Here is a 20,528-nt window from a genome sequence, read left to right on the forward strand (position 1 = left end):
TTTTCTTCAGCAGGGACAGGGCAGATGGTTAAAATTGATGGGAAGATGGATGGAGCCAAATACAGGACCATTCTGGAAGAAAACCTGATGGAGTCTGCAAAAGACCTGAGACTGGGACGGAGATTTGTCTTCCAACAAGACAATGATCCAAAACATAAAGCAAAATCTACAATGGAATGGTTCAAAAATAAACATATCCAGGTGTTAGAATGGCCAAGTCAAAGTCCAGACCTGAATCCAATCGAGAATCTGTGGAAAGAACTGAAAACTGCTGTTCACAAATGCTCTCCATCCAACCTCACTGAGCTCGAGCTGTTTTGCAAGGAGGAATGGGAAAAAATGTCAGTCTCTCGATGTGCAAAACTGATAGAGACATACCCCAAGCGACTTACAGCTGTAATCGCAGCAAAAGGTGGCGCTACAAAGTATTAACTTAAGGGGGCTGAATAATTTTGCACGCCCAATTTTTCAGTTTTTGATTTGTTAAAAAAGTTTGAAATATCCAATAAATGTTGTTCCACTTCATGATTGTGTCCCACTTGTTGTTGATTCTTCACAACAAAAATACAGTTTTATATCTTTATGTTTGAAGCCTGAAATGTGGCAAAAGGTCGCAAAGTTCAAGGGGGCCGAATACTTTTGCAAGGCACTGTATATATATATATATATATATATATACAAGAGTATAGAGTGGTAGTGCATGAAGTAACTTCCTTCTCCATTCAAAAACAGTGCAGTTTGACAGACATCACATAAAACGGTACTTTTATCAAAAACGATGGATTACAACATACACAGAAAATAACACAGTGACACAGGACAAACATGTACAGGGTGGGAAGAATGTAAATTTTTACAAGAATCCACTGACTTGAGACTTGATGCACACACTCGTCGCCGCTCAACTCCATTCTAAATCGTGGAGTTGAGTTTAGTCAGCTAGGTTATGACCAAGGAAAACGTAGAGTATTCACATCCTTGAGTAAAGTTGTGTGGAAGCAGAAGCACCCCTAATCAAAAGATCCTAGGATTTTCATATGATAAGTACTTCTTATCTACTTATCACATGACCAATAACACAAATTCAACAACGGGGAAAATGCTTTGAAGATTAAGAATTTATTACATCCCATCACAAATAGTCCTCATTTGCTCAAAGTTGTTGCTCATTCCTGGCAAATACACTAATCTAACAATTCTGATGTGGTGGTAGCAACATCAATAGCAAAAACAAAACATCACTATTGCCTATATACCGTCTATACAAGGCAAGATAAAATTAAATAAAACCCTAAACAAACTAAATGAAAACAATATATAAACACACTCCCAGGGAATTACTAATTCCAATTGAAAGGATTTAGTCTTATGTTCACCTTCAGAATCAATAGAAGAGCCAATAATGACAGGGTTCAATCTTTAATTCCAGGGTCAATTAACCCAATAGAACCCCTAATAACACAACACACAACTATCTACATCCATATGTACACACGCTCATGTGCACAAGTCTCTTGAGTTCTTCTACAGAGGAATTGACAGTTGTATAACCAAATTTAAATATGTCAATATTTAAATCAGTCACCCAATCAAATCTTTTTATTCCCCCGACCACTTGTTAGATCGTTCATTTTCAACTGCTGTCAGAAACTCAATATCTTCTTTCCGTGTACCACCTTCCACAAAACGGTGCACTTTTATTCCTGAAATTCCAGCTTTGTTGGTTCCATTACACACTCACCTGGGAATCCCAGGTGTTTCCACATTTACTTCACTTTCTGTAATTGAGAGAGGATAAGGATGAGCCCAAAGTGTGTAAACTAACAAAAAAAAGACAATGGGAGAAATCCAAGGGCCTACATAACAGATAATGTCATCATATTACATAGTAACCCATAGTAAATACATTTGATTGATTGACAATCCAGGGGCTGGAGTTTTAACTAGAGGGATACAGCTTGAGATAGAACCAATTTGGGCAAGACAGTGTTAGCTGGGAAATATACATAGACACATAGTAGTTACACTTAACTACAAAATATGTCTGACGACATTTACGAAAGCGCAATTACCTTCTCTTGTGAGTTAGTATCATCGGACCCTATAAAGGCAAGAAAAGATCAAGCATTAGATTGACACACAAGATCCAAATTAATTCGAAAGATCCAAATTCACACTGTAGCTTCACGGCTTCAACATATTTTTTTGTGTATCTTAGTTCAAACCGATTGTAGTTACCAGAGCTAAATGTCCAGGAGACGATCTTGATTAAACCATAGAGCCCCAGGGCCACGGCAACCATCGCCATGGAGTCTTCAATGGAGGGACCATTAACACCTGATTGGGATGAAGAGATAGAGTACATTTAAGACATACTCAGGATAAGTTGTGTTGTGTCAAGTCAAATGTATTTGACTTTTCAGATCAATGCAATTGCATATCAGAAATTATAACCTGGGCTGTTCAAGCCCTGAATGCTGATTGGCTGACAGCCGTGGTATATCAGTAGGTATACCACAGGTATGACAAAATATACATTTTTATTGCTCTAATTACATTGGTAACCAGTTTAAATTAGCAATAAGGAACCTCTGGGGTTTGTGGTATATGGCCAATCTACCACGGCTAAGGGCTGTATCCAGGCAGGTGGCGTTGTGTTGTGCAAAGAACAGCACTTAGCAATGGTATGTTGGCCATATACCACACCCCCTAGGGCCTTATTGCTTTATTATACTGGTAGGCCTAGAGACACTGCTATATGGACCCATGTATGGAATGTAAAGAACATTGCTTGAGGTAGAAATTGCCCCTAACCACAGATTGATTCCCTTACCCCAATCCTAACCTTTACCTCTACAGGGATACAAATATCAGGCTCTGAATCAGTGAACCCAGGAGCAACATCCATCAACTCAATGCAGCTCTATTAAATTATCTCTCACCGATGACATTGAGGGTGACTCTGGCCCGCCGGGTGCCTCCAGGATGGACGGCCACACAGGTGACCTCCCCTCCACGGCCAAGGTCCAGCTTGGCTGAGTCTAACTCCAGACGGGTGGTCTGGCTGTAGGTGTTGTCTGGGCCCTGCCTGTGGCCTGTCACGCTGCCCTGACCCAGGGGCCTGACCTTACCGTCAGGCCCTGTTAACTCCCAGTAGAACTCCAGGGAGAGGGGGAAGAATCCTGACGCCTCGCATTGCACCTTCACCACCTGTCCGGGCACGGAGAGAGGGAGTGGGGAGGGGAAGATGGAGAGGGACGGAGGCTCTGGGAGAGATAGAGGGAGAAATAGGAGTGAGAGAATGAGGTAAGAGGATGATACACATAAATGCCATGTTTTCTAATGTACTGTATATGGAGTTACAGTAGTTATTACAGTGAATATACAATACATGTAAATACATAGTGGTTGAAATTCTACAGGTCTAAAACAAACATTGCAACGCTTTAGTATTGGCAGACTAATCAAGCGTATTCATCTCTCCTCACCTACAATCTCCAGCTCCACTGCCACCTGAGCCAGGAGATAGGGCAAGTACACCGTGCAGATGTAGGTCCCTGTGTGGCGCACTTCAGCTTCCTGCAGGATCAGTGAGGCATTTCCTGTCTCGTGCAGAGCCGTGAAGTCTAGCCCCGCTCCCTTTTCCTTGGTCTCTGCAAATCGGTCAGTCTTGCCGTCGTAGGCCAGGACCAGACGGCCATCGCCCCTGAACTGGTAGCGCCACTCCACGGCGAAGCCCGAGCCAGAGAGAGGAGAAGAGGTCTCCGCCCAGAACCCACAGTCTAGAACCACCGGTTCCCCGAGTCTGGAACGGACCAAAGGGGTTCGACTGGACACACTGAGCACCACTGGGAGAGAGAGAGGGAGGGGTAGGAGAGATTAAACTTTCACACTGCTTTATCTGTGACATTGCGTAGTAATAAACATCACTGGATTCTATACTTCTTCATGGCATATGACAAATTCATTTCAATTACTTTCTTTTCAATATTTTACAAGTCAGTTAAGAACAAATTCTTATTTACAATGACGGCCTACACCGGCCAAACCCGGACGACGCTGGGCCAATTGTGCGCCGGCCTATGGGACTCCTAATCCTGGCCTGGATTCGAACCAGGGTGTCTGTAGTGACGCCTCTAGCACTGAGATGTAGTGACACCTCTAGCACTGAGATGCAGTGACTTAGACCGCTGCGCCACTCGGGAGCCCCGGTTAATAATAAGTCATTATCACTGTGGTGTTGGTAACTGTATACAATTTTGATTAGAAGTCCATATTTAACACTTGTAATGGTTAAATACAACAATCTGACTTTAACAACCCTTGCTCAAGAAGAATGTAATTATTTTTCAATCATAGGGCTCTTTACCAGTGGGTTCCTTGGTTGCCGTGGGAGCACGCATGACACTGGACAGGGCCAGCTGTCCGTCCAGGCCCTGTAAGGCTGCAGAGTACCAGTCAGCTTGCAGGTAGATAGGACTGTGGGCAGAGTCAGTGAGCGGGACTGCCCATTGAACAGTGGAGGGCTGGGGCATGAAGGGGTTTATCTCACACTGTGGTTTATGGACTGAGCCCTCTGGTGGGTGCAGAGAGGAACTGCAGAGGATGGCTGCTGGGTCTGATGAGAGAGAGGGAGATTTGTCTGTAGAGGTGGTCCTTTCAATGAAATAACATTTATTTTTCTGAAACGCTCTGCCTAAAACGACAACACTCTTGTAGTCTTGTATAACTTAAATGAGAGGCTTGGTGTTAGAGGATGGCGAATTGTTGAGCTGTAACACCAAATTGACGGAGTGCACCTTTAACAGCGACTGGTTTGTCATTCAAATCCTACATAATTTCTAAAGAGATTGTCCTACATAATGTACAATGTATAAGTACTGACCAGTGATGTAGTAGACTCTATCATGGCTGATGTCTGCAGATGGTCCTTGCTGTGACTTGGTTTGTTCACTCTCTGGGTCTGTATTGATATACAGCAGTGACTTCTCCTGAATCATTGCAGCAGGGAATCCCCCACCTCGACCTGGTTTCTCCTGGACAAACCAGCACTCCAGAACTGGACAGCTGGTCCCATAGACTGGAAGAGAGAAGGAGGAGAAAGTTGTGTGAATATGTGAGACCGTCAATGTGGACAGGTGAGAAGATAAAACTACTGTAGATTAGCTTGGTAAGAATAGATATGAAAAGGCAATCAAAAGAGCAAATGGAGATGCTTAGTATTCAGACAGTGAAAACAAAAAATATTGTAAGTCCCTATTACTGTAAATCTCTATTATTGAACTGTAATACATTATAAAAAGCAATTGTATTCGTATGAATGCATATTTGCTGTAAGGCTGTTTATGTGTGCTTGTCATTTCACACAATGATCTAAATTAATCAACCAAGTGCAATGCATATACAAGCGACAAAGTAAAAAGTATCACAGATCAATGCAGATTAAGTAGATACGGTAGCAGCAGTTGTTTCAAATTGTATCATATATTAAGTCATGTTCAATATTCTTCAATATATATATATATATTTAAAAGCTACACACCACAGATGCCGGATAGTTGAAAGGAAATACACGGAAGAAAAGTCGATCATTTTACCTTGTATGAAGTAAGTAAAGGCGAGAAACGATAGCTTGTAAATTGTTGAAATATTGGCCATGGTTGTCTTCGACAGTGTTATCGACTGTTCTGGTGTAGTTTGGAGTTGTTAAAGCATGGAGAAATATGATTTTGTCTTCGGACTTCCCCGGTGGCCTGCAGAAACTGCTTTCACTTTCATTTTTCAGGCCGACATTTGCATAGCTAGACGAGGCATAGATAACGATAAACCATCACGGTGTCCAATATTAGGTTAAGTCAATACACTGGTTTTATGAGGCGCAAATTGCATGAACATGTTGTGAAAAATAAACTGTTTTACAAACTCAAGAGAGCTTCGTGCACAACATGATTTGCCCTGCAAAGAAATACGACGACGTCACACATTGCAGAATGCACACTCAACACTAGATGGTGCACCAACACTGACGTTACTTTCAAACGTGCCCCAGCGTGGTCAAGATCACTTGATTTCTTTGAAACTGGAATCTGGGAACATGCACACCATTGGAGTTTATACCTGGCTGGCTGCTTCTGTTCGAAATTACGAACGTCATATGGATTTTGGTACAGTGGCATTAATTAATAAATGATAGGTCATTATTTTATGAAAGAGTTAGCCCCTGGCTGTCTTGTATTTCCAGTCAACAGGTGAAATCTGCTACCTTTTAAATATAACATTTAAATAGCTTGTTTTTCATTCTTCCTGAATTGGAATGTCACAGAGTTGCCTGATTCTTTGCAGAATGCAGAGAAACAAGATGGCAAGAAGGAATAGGGTAATCTGATCCAAGATTTGTTTGTGGTGAGGGAACTTCTACTTTGATGTTGAGGGACGGAGTAGGGTGAAGTTGCCCTAAAACGCTGATCTTGGGTCAGATTTGCATTTTCCCAACTAATGGTTAAGGTTTGCAATGGACGAGGGGAAGCTGATCCCATATCTGTTCCTAGAGGAATCTTTACCCCAGAGCGACAGATACCCAAAAGTCAAGTGACTCATCATGTGATTTCTTTGAAACAGTAGTGAGGAGAGTTACAGTCTACATATAGATGGCACTGTGGCATTGTTTATCCTTCACTGTAGCTGGTTTTTTGACTCTTTTATTGTTCATTTCAGGGACTTTCCATTCACAAACGGAACTTGCTTTGGTTATTCCCGTCACTCACATACCAGAACACACTGGGAGTGGGCAAGAATTCCAGAACACATTTTCAATGGGGAGAGAAAATGTGGAAATATGATCAAAGATGACTTGGTTGGATGTGTAGGCTTGTTACTGTAGTTATGGTCAACACGTTTTCAGCTGGTATACGCTGGCTCTGTTTTAGTTCTTTCAGTAGCCTAGTCTTAGTGAAACAAAAACACTTTTTAATTGAAAAGAACGTGTCAATGTAATAGTCCTACATCCCACTCATCAGTATAAATATGAACAACCGTGTATAGGCTACTAGAACTAGATGATGCTTCAGTGTGTCGGCCATCTTATGATTGAGGATAGATAGACACAAGATGGCTGCATACTGACGCTCTTATTGGAAAGGGTGTGGGACTTACCTCAACACTGTTTGACTCCACTTTCCATTGCATTTCTATACTATATGATTTTATTGCTGTTTTTTTCAAACCATTTCCTATCAAATGGAGCTAGATCCAACACAATGTACATACTTCAATGGCTCCCATCCCGTATGCCAAATAAACCTCCATTGACCTTAGCCTGAGATAGCTCTATTGTGTCATCCTCCCAAACCACAAGCCCTCTGAGAACACTATAGGAAGAATACATTGTTTCTCCTCTTTCACATCATCCTCCCATGTTATTGATTTGAGTCAAGGCCATTGTAAGAACTAAACCCACAGCAGTAGATTGCGGGAAGACCTCCCTGTATGTAGGCCTACCACAAAACGCTTTCAGGTTATCTAGATTGTCTTAGATGAGAAAAAGTGCATTCGGAAAGTATTCAGACCCCTTGACTTTTTCCAAATTTTGTTACATTACAGCCTTGTTTTAAAATTGATTAAATAAATACAAATCTTCATCAATCTACACACAATGCCCCATAATGACAAAGGGAAAATAGATTTTTTGACATTTTAGTAAATCTATTAAAAATAAAAACAGAAATACCTTATTTACCTAAGTATTAAGACCATTTGCTATGAGACTCGAAAATGAGCGCAGGTGCATCCTGTTTCCATTGATCATCCTTGAGATGTTTCTACAACTTGTTTGGAGTCCAAATTCAATTGGTTGGACATGATTTGGAAAGGCACACACTTGTCTTTATAAGGTCCCACAGTTGACAGTGTATGTCAGAGCAAAAACCAAGCCATGAGGTCGAAGGAATTGCCGTAGAGCTCTGAGACAGGATTGTGTCGAGGCACAGATCTGGGGAAAGGTACCACCACATTTCTGCAGCATTGAAGGTCCCCAAGAACACAGTGGCCTCCATAATTCTTAAATGGAAGAAGTTTGGAACCACCAAGACTCTTCCTAAAGCTGACAGCCCGGCCAAACTGAGCAATCAGGGGAATGGCCTTGGTCAGGGAGGTGACCAAGAACACAATGGTCACTCTGACAGAACTCAGAGTTCCTCTGTGGAGATGTGAGAACCTTCCAGAAGGACAACCATCTCTACAGCACTCCACCAATCAGGCTTTTATGGCCACTCCTCAGTAAAAGGCACATGACACACATCTCTGGTCTGATGAAACCAAGATGGAACTCTTTGGCCTGAATGCCAAGTGTCACGTCTGGAGAAAACCTGGCACCATCCCTACTGGGAAGCATGGTAGTGGCAGCGTCATGCCGTAGGGATGTTTATGAGCTGCAGGGACTGGGAGACTAGACGAGGGAGAGATGAACGGAGTACAGACAGATCCTTGATGAAAACCTGCTCCAGAGCGCTCAGGACCTCAGACTGGGGCGAAGGTTCACCTTCTAACAGGACAATGACCCCTTAGTACACAGCCAAGACAACGCAGGAGTGGCTTTGGGACAAGTCTCTGAATGTCCTTGTGTGGCCCAGCCAGAGCCCGGACTTGAACCCAATCTAACATTTCTGGAGAGACCTAAAAATAGTTGTAAAGCAACGCTCCCCATCCAACCTGACAGAGCTTGAGAGGATCTGCAGAGAAGAATGGGAAAAACTCCCCAAATACAGTTGTGCCAAGCTTGTAGGGTCATACACAAAAAGAGTAGAGTCTGTAATCGCTACCAATGGTGCTTCAACAAAGTACTGAGCAAAGTGTCTATTTGTTTTTTGCAAAAAAACATTTTTTAAAACAATTTAATCAAAAGAATAAGGCTGTAACGTAACAAAATGTGTAAAAAGCCAAGGGGTCTGAATACTCTCTGAATGCACTGCAAATTACTTTATTATCAATTGTCACAAAGAGACGGATGTGTCTTTTTCCTTTATCCCAATACATCTGATATACAGGGCCTTCAGAAAGTATTCACACCCCTTGACTTTTTCCACATTTTGTTGTGTTACAGGCTGAATTGATAATGGATTCAATTTAGGTTTTGTGTCACTGGCCTACAACACAATACCTCATAATGTCTAAGTGGAATTATGTTTTTGGAAATTTCTGCAAATTAATCAAAGATGAAAAGCTGGAATGTCTTGGGTTAATAAGTATTCAACCCCTTAGTTAAAAAAAGAAAGAAATTGTAATGGGTTTTTTTACCCCTTTTTCCTGATATCCAATTGGTAGTTAAGGTCTTTTCCCATCGCTGTACCTTCGGTACGGACTCGGGAGAGGCGAAGGTCGGGGGCCATGTTCCCTTCAAAACACGACCCCGCCAAGCAGCACTGCTTGCTTAACCGGGAAGCCAGCCGCACCAATGTGTCAAAGGAAATACCACACAGCGGGCGACCGATGTCAGCGTGCACTGCGCCCGTCTGCCACTAGGATTCGCTACAACGCGATGGGACAAGGACATCCCAGCCGGCAAAACCCTCCCCTAACCCGGACGATGCTGGGTCAATTGTGTTCCACCTCATGGGTCTTCCAGGCTGTGCCACAGCCCAGGATCGAACTCGGATCTGTAGTGACGCCTCTTGCACTACGATGCAGTGCCTTAGACTGCAGCACCACTCGGGAGGCCAAACCCCTTTGTTATGGAACACCTAAATAAGTTCAGAAAGAAAGATGTGTTTAACAAGTCACATAAGTTGCTTGGACACATTCTGTGTGTAGTTAGAGAGTTTAACAATATTTTTCAATGACTAACTCATCTCTGTTCCCCACACATACAATTATCTGTAAGGTCCCTTAGTCTAGCAGTGAATTTCAAACATAGATTCAACCACAAAGCCCAGAGAGGTTTTCCAATCCTTCGTAAAGAAGGGCACCTATTGGTAGAAGGATAAAAAAAAGCAGACATTGAGTATCCCTTTGAGCAAGTTATTAATTACACTTTGGATTGTGTATTAATACACCCAGTCACTACAAAGATACAGGTATCCTTCCTAACTCAGTTGTCGGGGAGGAAGGAAACCACTCAGGGATTTCACCATGAGGCCAATGGTGACTTTAAAACAGTTACAGAGTTGAATGGCTATGATAGGAGAAAACTGAGGATGGCTCAACAACATTGTAATTACTCCACAATACTAACCTAAATAACAGAGTGAAAAGTAGGAAGCCTGTACAGACTAAAATATTCCAAAACATGCATCCTGTTCATAATAAGGCACTAACGTAAAACTGCAAAAAATGTGTTGAAGAAATTAACTTTATGTCCTGAATACAATGCGTGGTTGTCTAGCAATGATCAACAACCAATTTTACAAAGCTTTAAGAATTTTTTAAGGAAAATATTGTACAATCCAGGTGTGCAAAACTCATAGAGACGTACCCAGAAAGACTCACGGTTGTAATCGCTGCCAAAGGTGATTCTAACAGGTATTGACTCAGGGGCGGGAATGCTTATGTAAATGAGATATTTCTGTATTTCATTTTCAATATATTTGCAAAGATGTCTGAAAACATTTCACCTTGTCATTATTGTCTAAAATGTGTAGAAAAAAATAAATTTAATCCATTTTGAATTCAGGCTGCAACAACAAAATGTGGAATAAGTCAAGGGGAATGAATACTTTCTGCAGTCACTGTATGCCAGAGAATGAACTGTCAACACTTTGAGGTGAATTTCAGTGATGGGAAAACTGCAACTACACGAACCTGGTCAAGATCAAGATATGGCTTCTCATTGAGGTGGTGGCCTTTTACTCTATGTTTCTGCATGAAACCCATTTAACTATCACAGACTTAATGACATTATGACTGTCATCAGACCTTTTCTTCTGGTTCAGATCAAATACAGTTTTACATTAGTCTGCTTGTCTGCTTGTCTCAATCTTACGGCTGTCTTTCTGTCTGTCCATATTTGCAAGAGTTGCAACTAAGCCATCAAAGTCAGTGAAAATATCCAGATCACCAGGCTCCAAGGAGAGCACTGTTTTGGACCTAATGGTTGATTGATATTCATATAACTTACTTTCAGTTTTGTAAATAAATAAATAAATAAAGTTCACCTCTGCTGGTTGGTTCCACCTGTATTTTATGCTACTGAATTCTCATCGGCTCTAAAACGATGTACAAGCTAATATCTTGGTGCGAATAGTTTTTCCAGATAATTTGTGTCTGGACGCCTGAAGAGGGAAGATTACCAGAGAGAAAAAAATGGGAATTGACTGGCCAATGTCAAAATGAGGGGTTTTATCCTTCTGGTGCTGGGAATAGGCCTTGTAACAACAGTTCATGTAATAACACTAGTTAATGTAATAACACGGGTTAATGTAATAACACCGGTTAATGTAATAACACCGGTTAATGTAACAACACTGGTTAATGTAATAACACCGGTTAATGTAATAAAATGTTGAATGATTAACATAATAACTTTTTCTACTAAATGTCAAAGTTATTACATTAACCAGTGTTATTACACTAACCGGTGTTATTACATTAACCGGTGTTATTACATTAACCAGTGTTATTACATTAACCGGTGTTATTACATTAACCGGTGTTATTACATTAACCGGTGTTATTACATTAACCGGTGTTATTGCATTAACCGGTGTTATTACATTAACCGGTGTTATTACATTAACCGGTGTTATTACATTAACCGGTGTTATTACATTAACCAGTGTTGTTACATTAACCAGTGTTATTACATTAACCGGTGTTATTACATTAACCTGTGTTATTACATTAACCCGTGTTATTACATTAACCCGTGTTATTACATTAACCGGTGTTAATACATTAACCTGTGTTATTACATTAACCGGTGTTATTACATTAACCAGTGTTATTACATTAACCGGTGTTAATACATTAACCGGTGTTAATACATTAACCGGTGTTAATACATTAACCAGTGTTATTACATTAACCGGTGTTAATACATTAACCAGTGTTATTACATTAACCGGTGTTAATACATTAACCAGTGTTATTACATTAACCGGTGTTAATACATTAACCGGTGTTAATACATTAACCGGTGTTAATACATTAACCAGTGTTATTACATTAACCGGTGTTAATACATTAACCAGTGTTATTACATTAACCGGTGTTAATACATTAACCAATGTTATTACATTAACCAGTGTTATTACATTAACCGGTGTTAATACATTAACCTGTGTTATTACATTAACCTGTGTTATTACATTAACCCGTGTTAATACATTAACCGGTGTTATTACATTAACCGGTGTTAATACATTAACCAGTGTTATTACATTAACCAGTGTTATTACATTAACCAGTGTTAATACATTAACCTGTGTTATTACATTAACCTGTGTTATTACATTAACCGGTGTTAATACATTAACCAGTGTTATTACATTAACCTGTGTTATTACATTAACCAGTGTTAATACATTAACCAGTGTTATTACATTAACCGGTGTTAATACATTAACCAGTGTTATTACATTAACCAGTGTTATTACATTAACCAGTGTTATTACATGAACCGGTGAGTAACAACTTTTGGGATGAATAATGTAATAACGTCCACCATAATACCAAAATCAATGTTTTATGTACTACTTCCCTCAATATGATTCACATACCACCACCCACTGCCAATTACAACACAAACAAACTCATGCACATCCTGTATGCTCATACATAGAGACACTCACAAGCACACGTTGAAATGTACACATGCACAGTCACACACACACACACTCTCTCTTTATCTCTGTTTCTTTCTCTCTCTTTCTTTCTGTCTGTCTGTCTCTCGCTCTCTCACTCTCTCTCTCTTTCTGTCTGTCTGTCTCTCGCTCTCTCTCTCTCTCTCTCTCTTTCTTTCTGTCTGTCTGTCTCTCGCTCTCTCACTCTCTCTCTCTTTCTCTCTTTCTGTCTCTCTTTCTCTCTTTCTGTCTGTCTGTCTCTCGCTCTCTCTCTCTCTTTCTCTCTTTCTGTCTGTCTTTCTCTCGCTCTCTCTCTCTCTCTCTCTCTCTCTCTCTCTTTCTTTCTGTCTGTCTCTCTCTCACTCTCTCTCTCTCTCTCTCTCTCTCTCTCTCTCTCTCTCTCTCTCTCTCTCTCTCTCTCTCTCTCTCTCTCTCTCTCTCTCTCTCTCTCTCTCTCTCTCTCTCTCTCTCTCTCTCTCTGTGTGTGTGTGTGTGTGGTTATGATCAAAAGACCTTTGGGTTCGGCTAGGTATGGGGGTATGGACATGAGTATGCAAGTGTGAGTGCGTGTGTGTATATGGGTGCAAGTGAATTGTGATTATTTACTATAAGAATGTTATTATGAGAATTAGATTTTATTATTTTATATTTTCTTTCATCACCCCCCTCTCTCTCAATTCAATTCAAGGGCGTTATTGGCATGGGGAACATATACTAACATTGCCAAATCAAGCGAAATAGATCATAAACAAAAGTGAAATAAACAATAAAAAGTACAAAAGGGAAAATAAATAAACATAAATATGGGTTGTATTTACAATGGTGTTTGTTCTTCACTGGTTGCCCTTTTCTTGTGGTTGTGGCAAAAGGTCACACATCTTGCTGTTGTGATGGCAACACTGGTATTTCACCCAGTAAATATGGGAGTTTATCAAAATTGGGTTTCTTTTCAAATTCTTTGTGGATCTGTGTAATCTGAGGGAAATATGTGTCTCTAATATGGTCATACATTTGGCAAGTTAGGAAGTGCAGCTCAGTTTCCACCTCATTTTGTGGCCAGTGTGCACATAACCTGTCTTCTCTTGAGAGCCAGGTCTGCCTATGGCGGCCTTTCACAATAGCAAGGCTATGCTCACTGAGTCTGTATATAGTCAAAGCTTTCCTTAAGTTTGGGTCAGTACCAGTGGTCAGGTATTCTGCCGCTGTGTACTCTCTGTTTAGGGCCAAATAGCATTCTAGTTTGCTTTGTTTTTTTGTTAATTCTTTCCAATGTGTCAAGTAATTATCTTATTGTTTTCTCATGATTTGGTTGTGTCTAATTGTGTTGCTGTCCTGGGGCTCTGTGGGGTCTGTTTGTGTTTGTGAACAGAGACCCAGGACCAACTTGCTTAGGCAACTCTTCTCCAGGTTCATCTCTCTGTAGGTGATGGCTTTGTTATGGATAGGTTTGGGAATCGCTTCCTTTTAGGTGGTTGTATAATTTAACGTCTCTTTTCTGGATTTTGATCATTAGCGGGTATCGGACTAATTCTGCTCTGCATGCATTATTTGGTGTTTTACATTGTACACTGAGGATATTTGTGCAGAATTCTACATGCAGTGTCTCAATTTGGTGTTTGTCCCATTTTGTGAATTCTTGGTTGGTGCGGACCCCAGACCTCACAACCTTAAAGGGCAATGGGTTCTATAACTGATTCAAGTATTTTTAGCCAGATCCTAATTGGTATGTCGAATTTTATGTTCCTTTTGACGGCATAGAAGGCCATTCTTGCCTTGTCTCTCAGCTCATTCACAGCTTTGTTGAAGTTACCTGTAGTGCTGATGTTTAGGCCGTGGTATAGTTTTTTGTGCGCTCTAGGACAACGGTGTCTAGATGGAATACTTATTTGTGGTCCTGGTGACAGGACCTTTTTTGGAACACCATTATTTTTGGTCTTACTGAGATTTTCTGTCTGGCTGAATCTGTGCAGAAGATCTAGGTGCTGCTGTAGGCCCTCCTTGGTTGGTGACAGAAGCACCAGATCATCAGCAAACAGTAGACATTTTACTTCAGATTCTAGTAGGGTGAGGCCAGGTGCTGCAGACTGTTCTAGTGCCCTTGCCAATTCGTTGATATACAGTGCCTTGCGAAAGTATTCGGCCCCCTTGAACTTTGCGACCTTTTGCCACATTTCAGGCTTCAAACATAAAGATATAAAACTGTATTTTTTTTGTGAAGAATCAACAACAAGTGGGACACAATCATGAAGTGGAATGACATTTATTGGATATTTCAAACTTTTTTAACAAATCAAAAACTGAAAAATTGGGCGTGCAAAATTATTCAGCCCCCTTAAGTTAATACTTTGTAGCGCCACCTTTTGCTGCGATTACAGCTGTAAGTCGCTTGGGGTATGTCTCTATCAGTTTTGCACACCGAGAGACTGAAATGTTTTCCCATTCCTCCTTGCAAAACAGCTCAAGCTCAGTGAGGTTGGATGGAGAGCATTTGTGAACAGCAGTTTTCAGTTCTTTCCACAGATTCTCGATTGGATTCAGGTCTGGACTTTGACTTGGCCATTCTAACACCTGGATATGTTTATTTTTGAACCATTCCATTGTAGATTTTGCTTTATGTTTTGGATCATTGTCTTGTTGGAAGACAAATCTCCGTCCCAGTCTCAGGTCTTTTGCAGACTCCATCAGGTTTTCTTCCAGAATGGTCCTGTATTTGGCTCCATCCATCTTCCCATCAATTTTAACCATCTTCCCTGTCCCTGCTGAAGAAAAGCAGGCCCAAACCATAATGCTGCCACCACCATGTTTGACAGTGGGGATGGTGTGTTGCTTTTACGCCAAACATAACGTTTTGCATTGTTGCCAAAAAGTTCAATTTTGGTTTCATCTGACCAGAGCACCTTCTTCCACATGTTTGGTGTGTCTCCCAGGTGGCTTGTGGCAAACTTTAACCAACACTTTTTATGGATATCTTTAAGAAATGGCTTTCTTCTTACCACTCTTCCATAAAGGCCAGATTTGTGCAATATACGACTGATTGTTGTCCTATGGACAGAGTCTCCCACCTCAGCTGTAGATCTCTGCAGTTCATCCAGAGTGATCATGGGCCTCTTGGCTGCATCTCTGATCAGTCTTCTCCTTGTATGAGCTGAACGTTTAGAGGGACGGCCAGGTCTTGGTAGATTTGCAGTGGTCAGATACTCCTTCCATTTCAATTTATCGTTTGCACAGTGCTCCTTGGGATGTTTAAAGCTTGGGAAATCTTTTTGTATCTCAATCCGGCTTTAAACTTCTTCACAACAGTATCTCGGACCTGCCTGGTGTGTTCCTTGTTCTTTATGATGCTCTCTGCGCTTTTAACGGACCTCTGAGACTATCACAGTGCAGGTGCATTTATACGGAGACTTGATTACACACAGGTGGATTGTATTTATCATCATTAGTCATTTAGGTCAACATTGGATCATTCAGAGATCCTCACTGAACTTCTGTAGAGAGTTTGCTGCACTGAAAGTAAAGGGGCTGAATAATTTTGCACGCCCAATTTTTCAGTTTTTGATTTGTTAAAAAAGTTTGAAATATCCAATAAATGTCGTTCCACTTCATGATTGTGTCCCACTTGTTGTTGATTCTTCACAAAAAATACAGTTTTATATCTTTATGTTTGAAGCCTGAAATGTGGCAAAAGGTCGCAAAGTTCAAAGGGGCCGAATACTTTCGCAAGGCACTGTATTTCTCTCTCCCTCTCTCTCTCTCTCTCGCTCTCTCTGAGGACAACCTCAGAGTTCCATGAGTGATTTTTTGTTGTTTACATTTAACTATAAACAACGTGAGCAGGTCTGATTGTCAACAATAGCGAAGCAGGTATTGTGACGCAGAACAATCTGGGAAGAGTTTTTTCGTAAGGTGAGTTGGTGACACAGTACCTCAATAGAACTATTAGGAGCTGGCAGGGTGAAAAACGCCCTAAAATAAGGCCTGTTTTTTTGTGATCACTTCAAAACTCGACGGAGAGCAACTAGGAAATATGGTCATATTATGAAACTGGGCTCCACGGTGGATGCAATGAACTGTCTTTTATCAGAAAAAAGTATTGTTAAAAAATGTCATGTGTCCAGCCTTCTACTAGGGATGTTCCTAACATTTCCTGTTGTTCTGTTTTAGTGGACTCTCTGCCACAGAGGCTTCCCCAAGCAACAGAAGTTGCAACAGAGTCTGAGAGGGAAATGGCAGAAATTGCACAGTCTAACAGGTACACCATTGTATCAATTCTCTAAGCATAGAATGTCAGTATTGATTAGAATTTGTTGTCACATCTGTCAATGTTCTTATGTTTTAGAAACACTGGATACCATTAGAGATTGTGCCAGAACTGTCAGTGTCACACTTGAGAGGCAATATGTTGCAATTCTCCAGCAACATACAATTGCAATGTATGTAATTAATTTCAGATGACTGAACAAAGTTATTTTTTTACATGCATAATTCCCTGTCTCATCCATTGTTTTTATTTTCAGGGCATAGCAGGAAAGTGGCGATGGAACTGCTGTTGGTCAGCTTGTGCAGATCAATAGGTACTTCCTCAGTTTGTAACAGTGAAATATTGTTAGATCAATGAATATAATTGCTCTCCCTGGTAAAAGTATTTAGAACCTTTCCGATGACCGAAAAGGCGTGGAGAGGAGGAACAGCATCCCCCATCGATGGTGCCCCACCAGCAGTCGCTTCAACTCAAATCAGTTCTATGATAGTTCTCGGTGGGCAAACACAATAATACATTTTATTCTTTGCTGTTTCTGAACTTGTTTAGTTTGGTAATGGTCGATTGTCGGATGGTAATAGAGTAATTGTATAGCAGCTCGTCATTTTTCAATGTTTTGCCTTTGTCTATTTGTTGTGTGTTTCTTGTTTATTGAACATGTCCATTCTGTTTTAATGTATGTCATTGTATTCCTGTCCTTTGTTTAAAATGTAAGTATCTGTGGCCATTTCTGTGTAATTGTTAGATGTGAGCCTGGTATACCCCAACCTGAGTCGAATGGAATAGACAGGTTTGCTTCTTCCAAGGTATTGTGTTTTCATTGACCTGTTAGTTGTGGAGTTTGTGTATCAATTTAGATAATTTTGTAAATATTGTCATTTGAACATCTATATCACCATTGTCATCTTTAAATAAAATAATTACTTCTACACCTGATCCTACCTGCCTCCTGCAACATTTAACTGTCCAAAAATGAATTTAGCAACTAAGGATTCTTGCTTTAAGGGTTAAGTGTGTAGAGGAAAAAAAATAGAGATGTAGACTTCTGATAAATTGACTTTACTGGAGAGAGGAGACACGAGGCCATGGTATGGTTGAAATGTAATAAATCATTATTCTGGGTACATGCATTTATTGGGCCATTCCTCGAGGGCCTGATTGGTGTCACAGTTTTGCTGCAGCCCCAGCTAACACACCTGACTCCAATAATCAACTAATCATGAGCTTCAGTTTAGAATGCAATTTGATTAATTAGCTGTGTTTGCTAGGGATGGAGAAAAAGTGTGACACCAATCAGGCCCTTGAGGACTGGAGTTGCCCACCCCAGATTTAGGGCCTAAATTCAACATGCAAGAAGCAAGAGCAAGTTAATCCTACATCTTAGATGTAAGGGCATAGTACAAAATTAATAGCATGGCATTTCCATCTACAGTTGAGTGTCAAGCTGTGGCTAAAAATAATTGTATTCTTTACAGTGTACACTATGTTTAAACAAACGGCAGAAGGGGTTAGAACTACAATTTCGGCGCCATTTCCGGTCGCCGCCGCTGGACACAATGCAACGTGAAACAGGGAGTTGTAGTTCACAGAAAGCATAGGTGTATTCGAACTATTATACTTACTAAGCACTGAAGTGACCCGAGATAGAAGGGAGTTCAGTATGGCCATCTGAACTCTGACTCTCCTACTGTACCCGCTGATGATGAAACAGGTTTAAGGTTATTCAATCCGCATCGCTGAAGTTCAGCTTTACAGCGTGACTGAAATTGAAAGGAAATGTTCCCAAATCAAATTTTATTGGTCACATACACATGGTTAGCAGATGTTAATGAGAGTGTAGCGAAATGCTTGTGCTTCTAGTTCTGACCATGCAGTAATATCTAACAAGTAATCTGACAATTTCACAACAACTACCTTATACACACAAGTGTAAAGGAATGATTAAGAATATGTACATATAAATATATGGATGAGCGATGGCCGGACGGCATAGGCAAGATGCAGTAGATGGTATAGAGTACAGTATATACATATGAGATGAGTAATGTAGGGTATGTAAACATTATATAAAGTGCCATTGTTTGTGACTAGTGATACATTTATTACATCCAATTATTAAAGTGGCTAGAGATTGAGTCAGTATGTTGGCAGCAGCCACTCAATGTTAGTGGTGGCTGTTTAACAGTCTGATGGCCTTGAGATAGAAGCTGTTTTTCAGTCTCTCGGACCCAGCTTTGATGCACCTGTACTGACCTCGCCTTCTGGATGATAGCGGGGTGAACAGGCAGTGGCTCGGGTGGTTGTTGTCCTTGATGATCTTTTTGGCCTTCCTGTGACATTGAGTGGTGTAGATGTCCTGGATGGCAGGTAGTTTGCCCCCGGTGATGCGTTGTGCAGACCTCACTACCCTCTGGAGAGCCTTACAGTTGTGGGCGGAGAAGTTCCCGTACCAGGCAGTGATACAGCCCGACAGGATGCTCTCGATTGTGCATCTGGAAAAGTTTGTGAGTGTTTTTGGTGACAAGCCAAATTTCTTCAGCTTCGCTGTCTGTGTGGGTGGCCCATTTTAGTTTGTCCGTGATGTGAACGCCAAGGAACTTAAAACTTTCCACCTTCTCCACTACTGTCCCGTCAATGTGGATAGGGGGGTGCTCCCTCTGCTGTTTCCTGAAGTCCACGATCATCTCCTTTGTTTTGTTGACGTTGATCGTGAGGTTATTTTCCTGACACCACACTCCGAGGGCTCTCACCAGCTCAATCTGAAATTACCTATTCATTTCTATCGCCTATGTCTCAGCTGCGATTCTGTCTGATCAACCCTAGCTCGGTTGATCTTCTTTATCAATATTTTCATCAATATCATTACAATTGATGTGTAACATGAAATGTACCTTCATTAATACCTAAATAAAATTGTACCACATCAGCACATGCAATTTCAAGGTTTTAAGTGGTGCATTTAAAAAAAACAAATGGGTCATTAAAATGATATGTCAATCTATTCATGATTTACAAATCATAAAAGTGTGGTTAAAATGTACCTTTGGGGAGCGCCACTGAGCCCCCCCATGTGCCCCCGAGTTATGGGGTTGGAAAATTATCCCAGAATCATCCCAAAGATGTATTTGTGCCAAACCCCAAGTCTGAGCTACAAAATACAAGAAAGTCTGTTTTTGCATACATGACCAGATCTGGCTTGATAAACACATAGGGCATTACTGCGCCAAAAGCTGAATAATAGGTCAAACAAGTATTTCAATGTAAATATAAAACCAAAATTATATCGACAAACTAACAAAAATACATTATTTCTGTATTATATTATATGTGTAGCCATTGAACCCCCTATAGCCTATACAGGCACATTACCATAGGCCCTATATGTCTATTTTAGATATTGCGTGACATTGATCCACTGAATTGCCATGATATGTGTTCTAACTTTTGATGACGTTTGCCAAGGACAAGTAGGGCTCAAGCAGAAGGTCACGTTTTTCACC

General features: G+C 40.7%; 1 protein-coding gene and 1 long non-coding RNA gene across 3 annotated transcripts; one reads left to right on the top strand and one right to left on the bottom strand.

Annotated features, from left to right (window-relative positions):
• Window positions 1-1,103: 1,103 nt before the first annotated feature.
• tapbp.1 (TAP binding protein (tapasin), tandem duplicate 1) lies at window positions 1,104-5,734 on the bottom strand. The gene is given in 8 exon segments (NM_001124553.1): window positions 1,104-1,778; window positions 2,073-2,101; window positions 2,239-2,337; window positions 2,943-3,266; window positions 3,489-3,848; window positions 4,370-4,618; window positions 4,886-5,080; window positions 5,598-5,734. Coding segments are annotated over 8 exon segments (1,329 nt in total). The 5' UTR covers window positions 5,659-5,734; the 3' UTR covers window positions 1,104-1,766.
• On the top strand, window positions 4,999-17,964 carry LOC110496223. Of its 2 annotated transcripts, none has more exons than XR_005037472.1 (3): window positions 4,999-5,138; window positions 16,932-17,019; window positions 17,285-17,964. It is a non-coding gene; the product is annotated as an uncharacterized LOC110496223 (long non-coding RNA). The 2 variants fall into 2 exon arrangements; XR_002469527.2 differs by lacking the exon at window positions 4,999-5,138 and adding an exon at window positions 6,001-6,164.
• Window positions 17,965-20,528: the final 2,564 nt, after the last annotated feature.

This window comes from Oncorhynchus mykiss, chromosome 18 (genome assembly GCF_013265735.2).
Source record: "Oncorhynchus mykiss isolate Arlee chromosome 18, USDA_OmykA_1.1, whole genome shotgun sequence".
NCBI classification, from domain to species: Eukaryota; Metazoa; Chordata; class Actinopteri; order Salmoniformes; family Salmonidae; genus Oncorhynchus; species Oncorhynchus mykiss.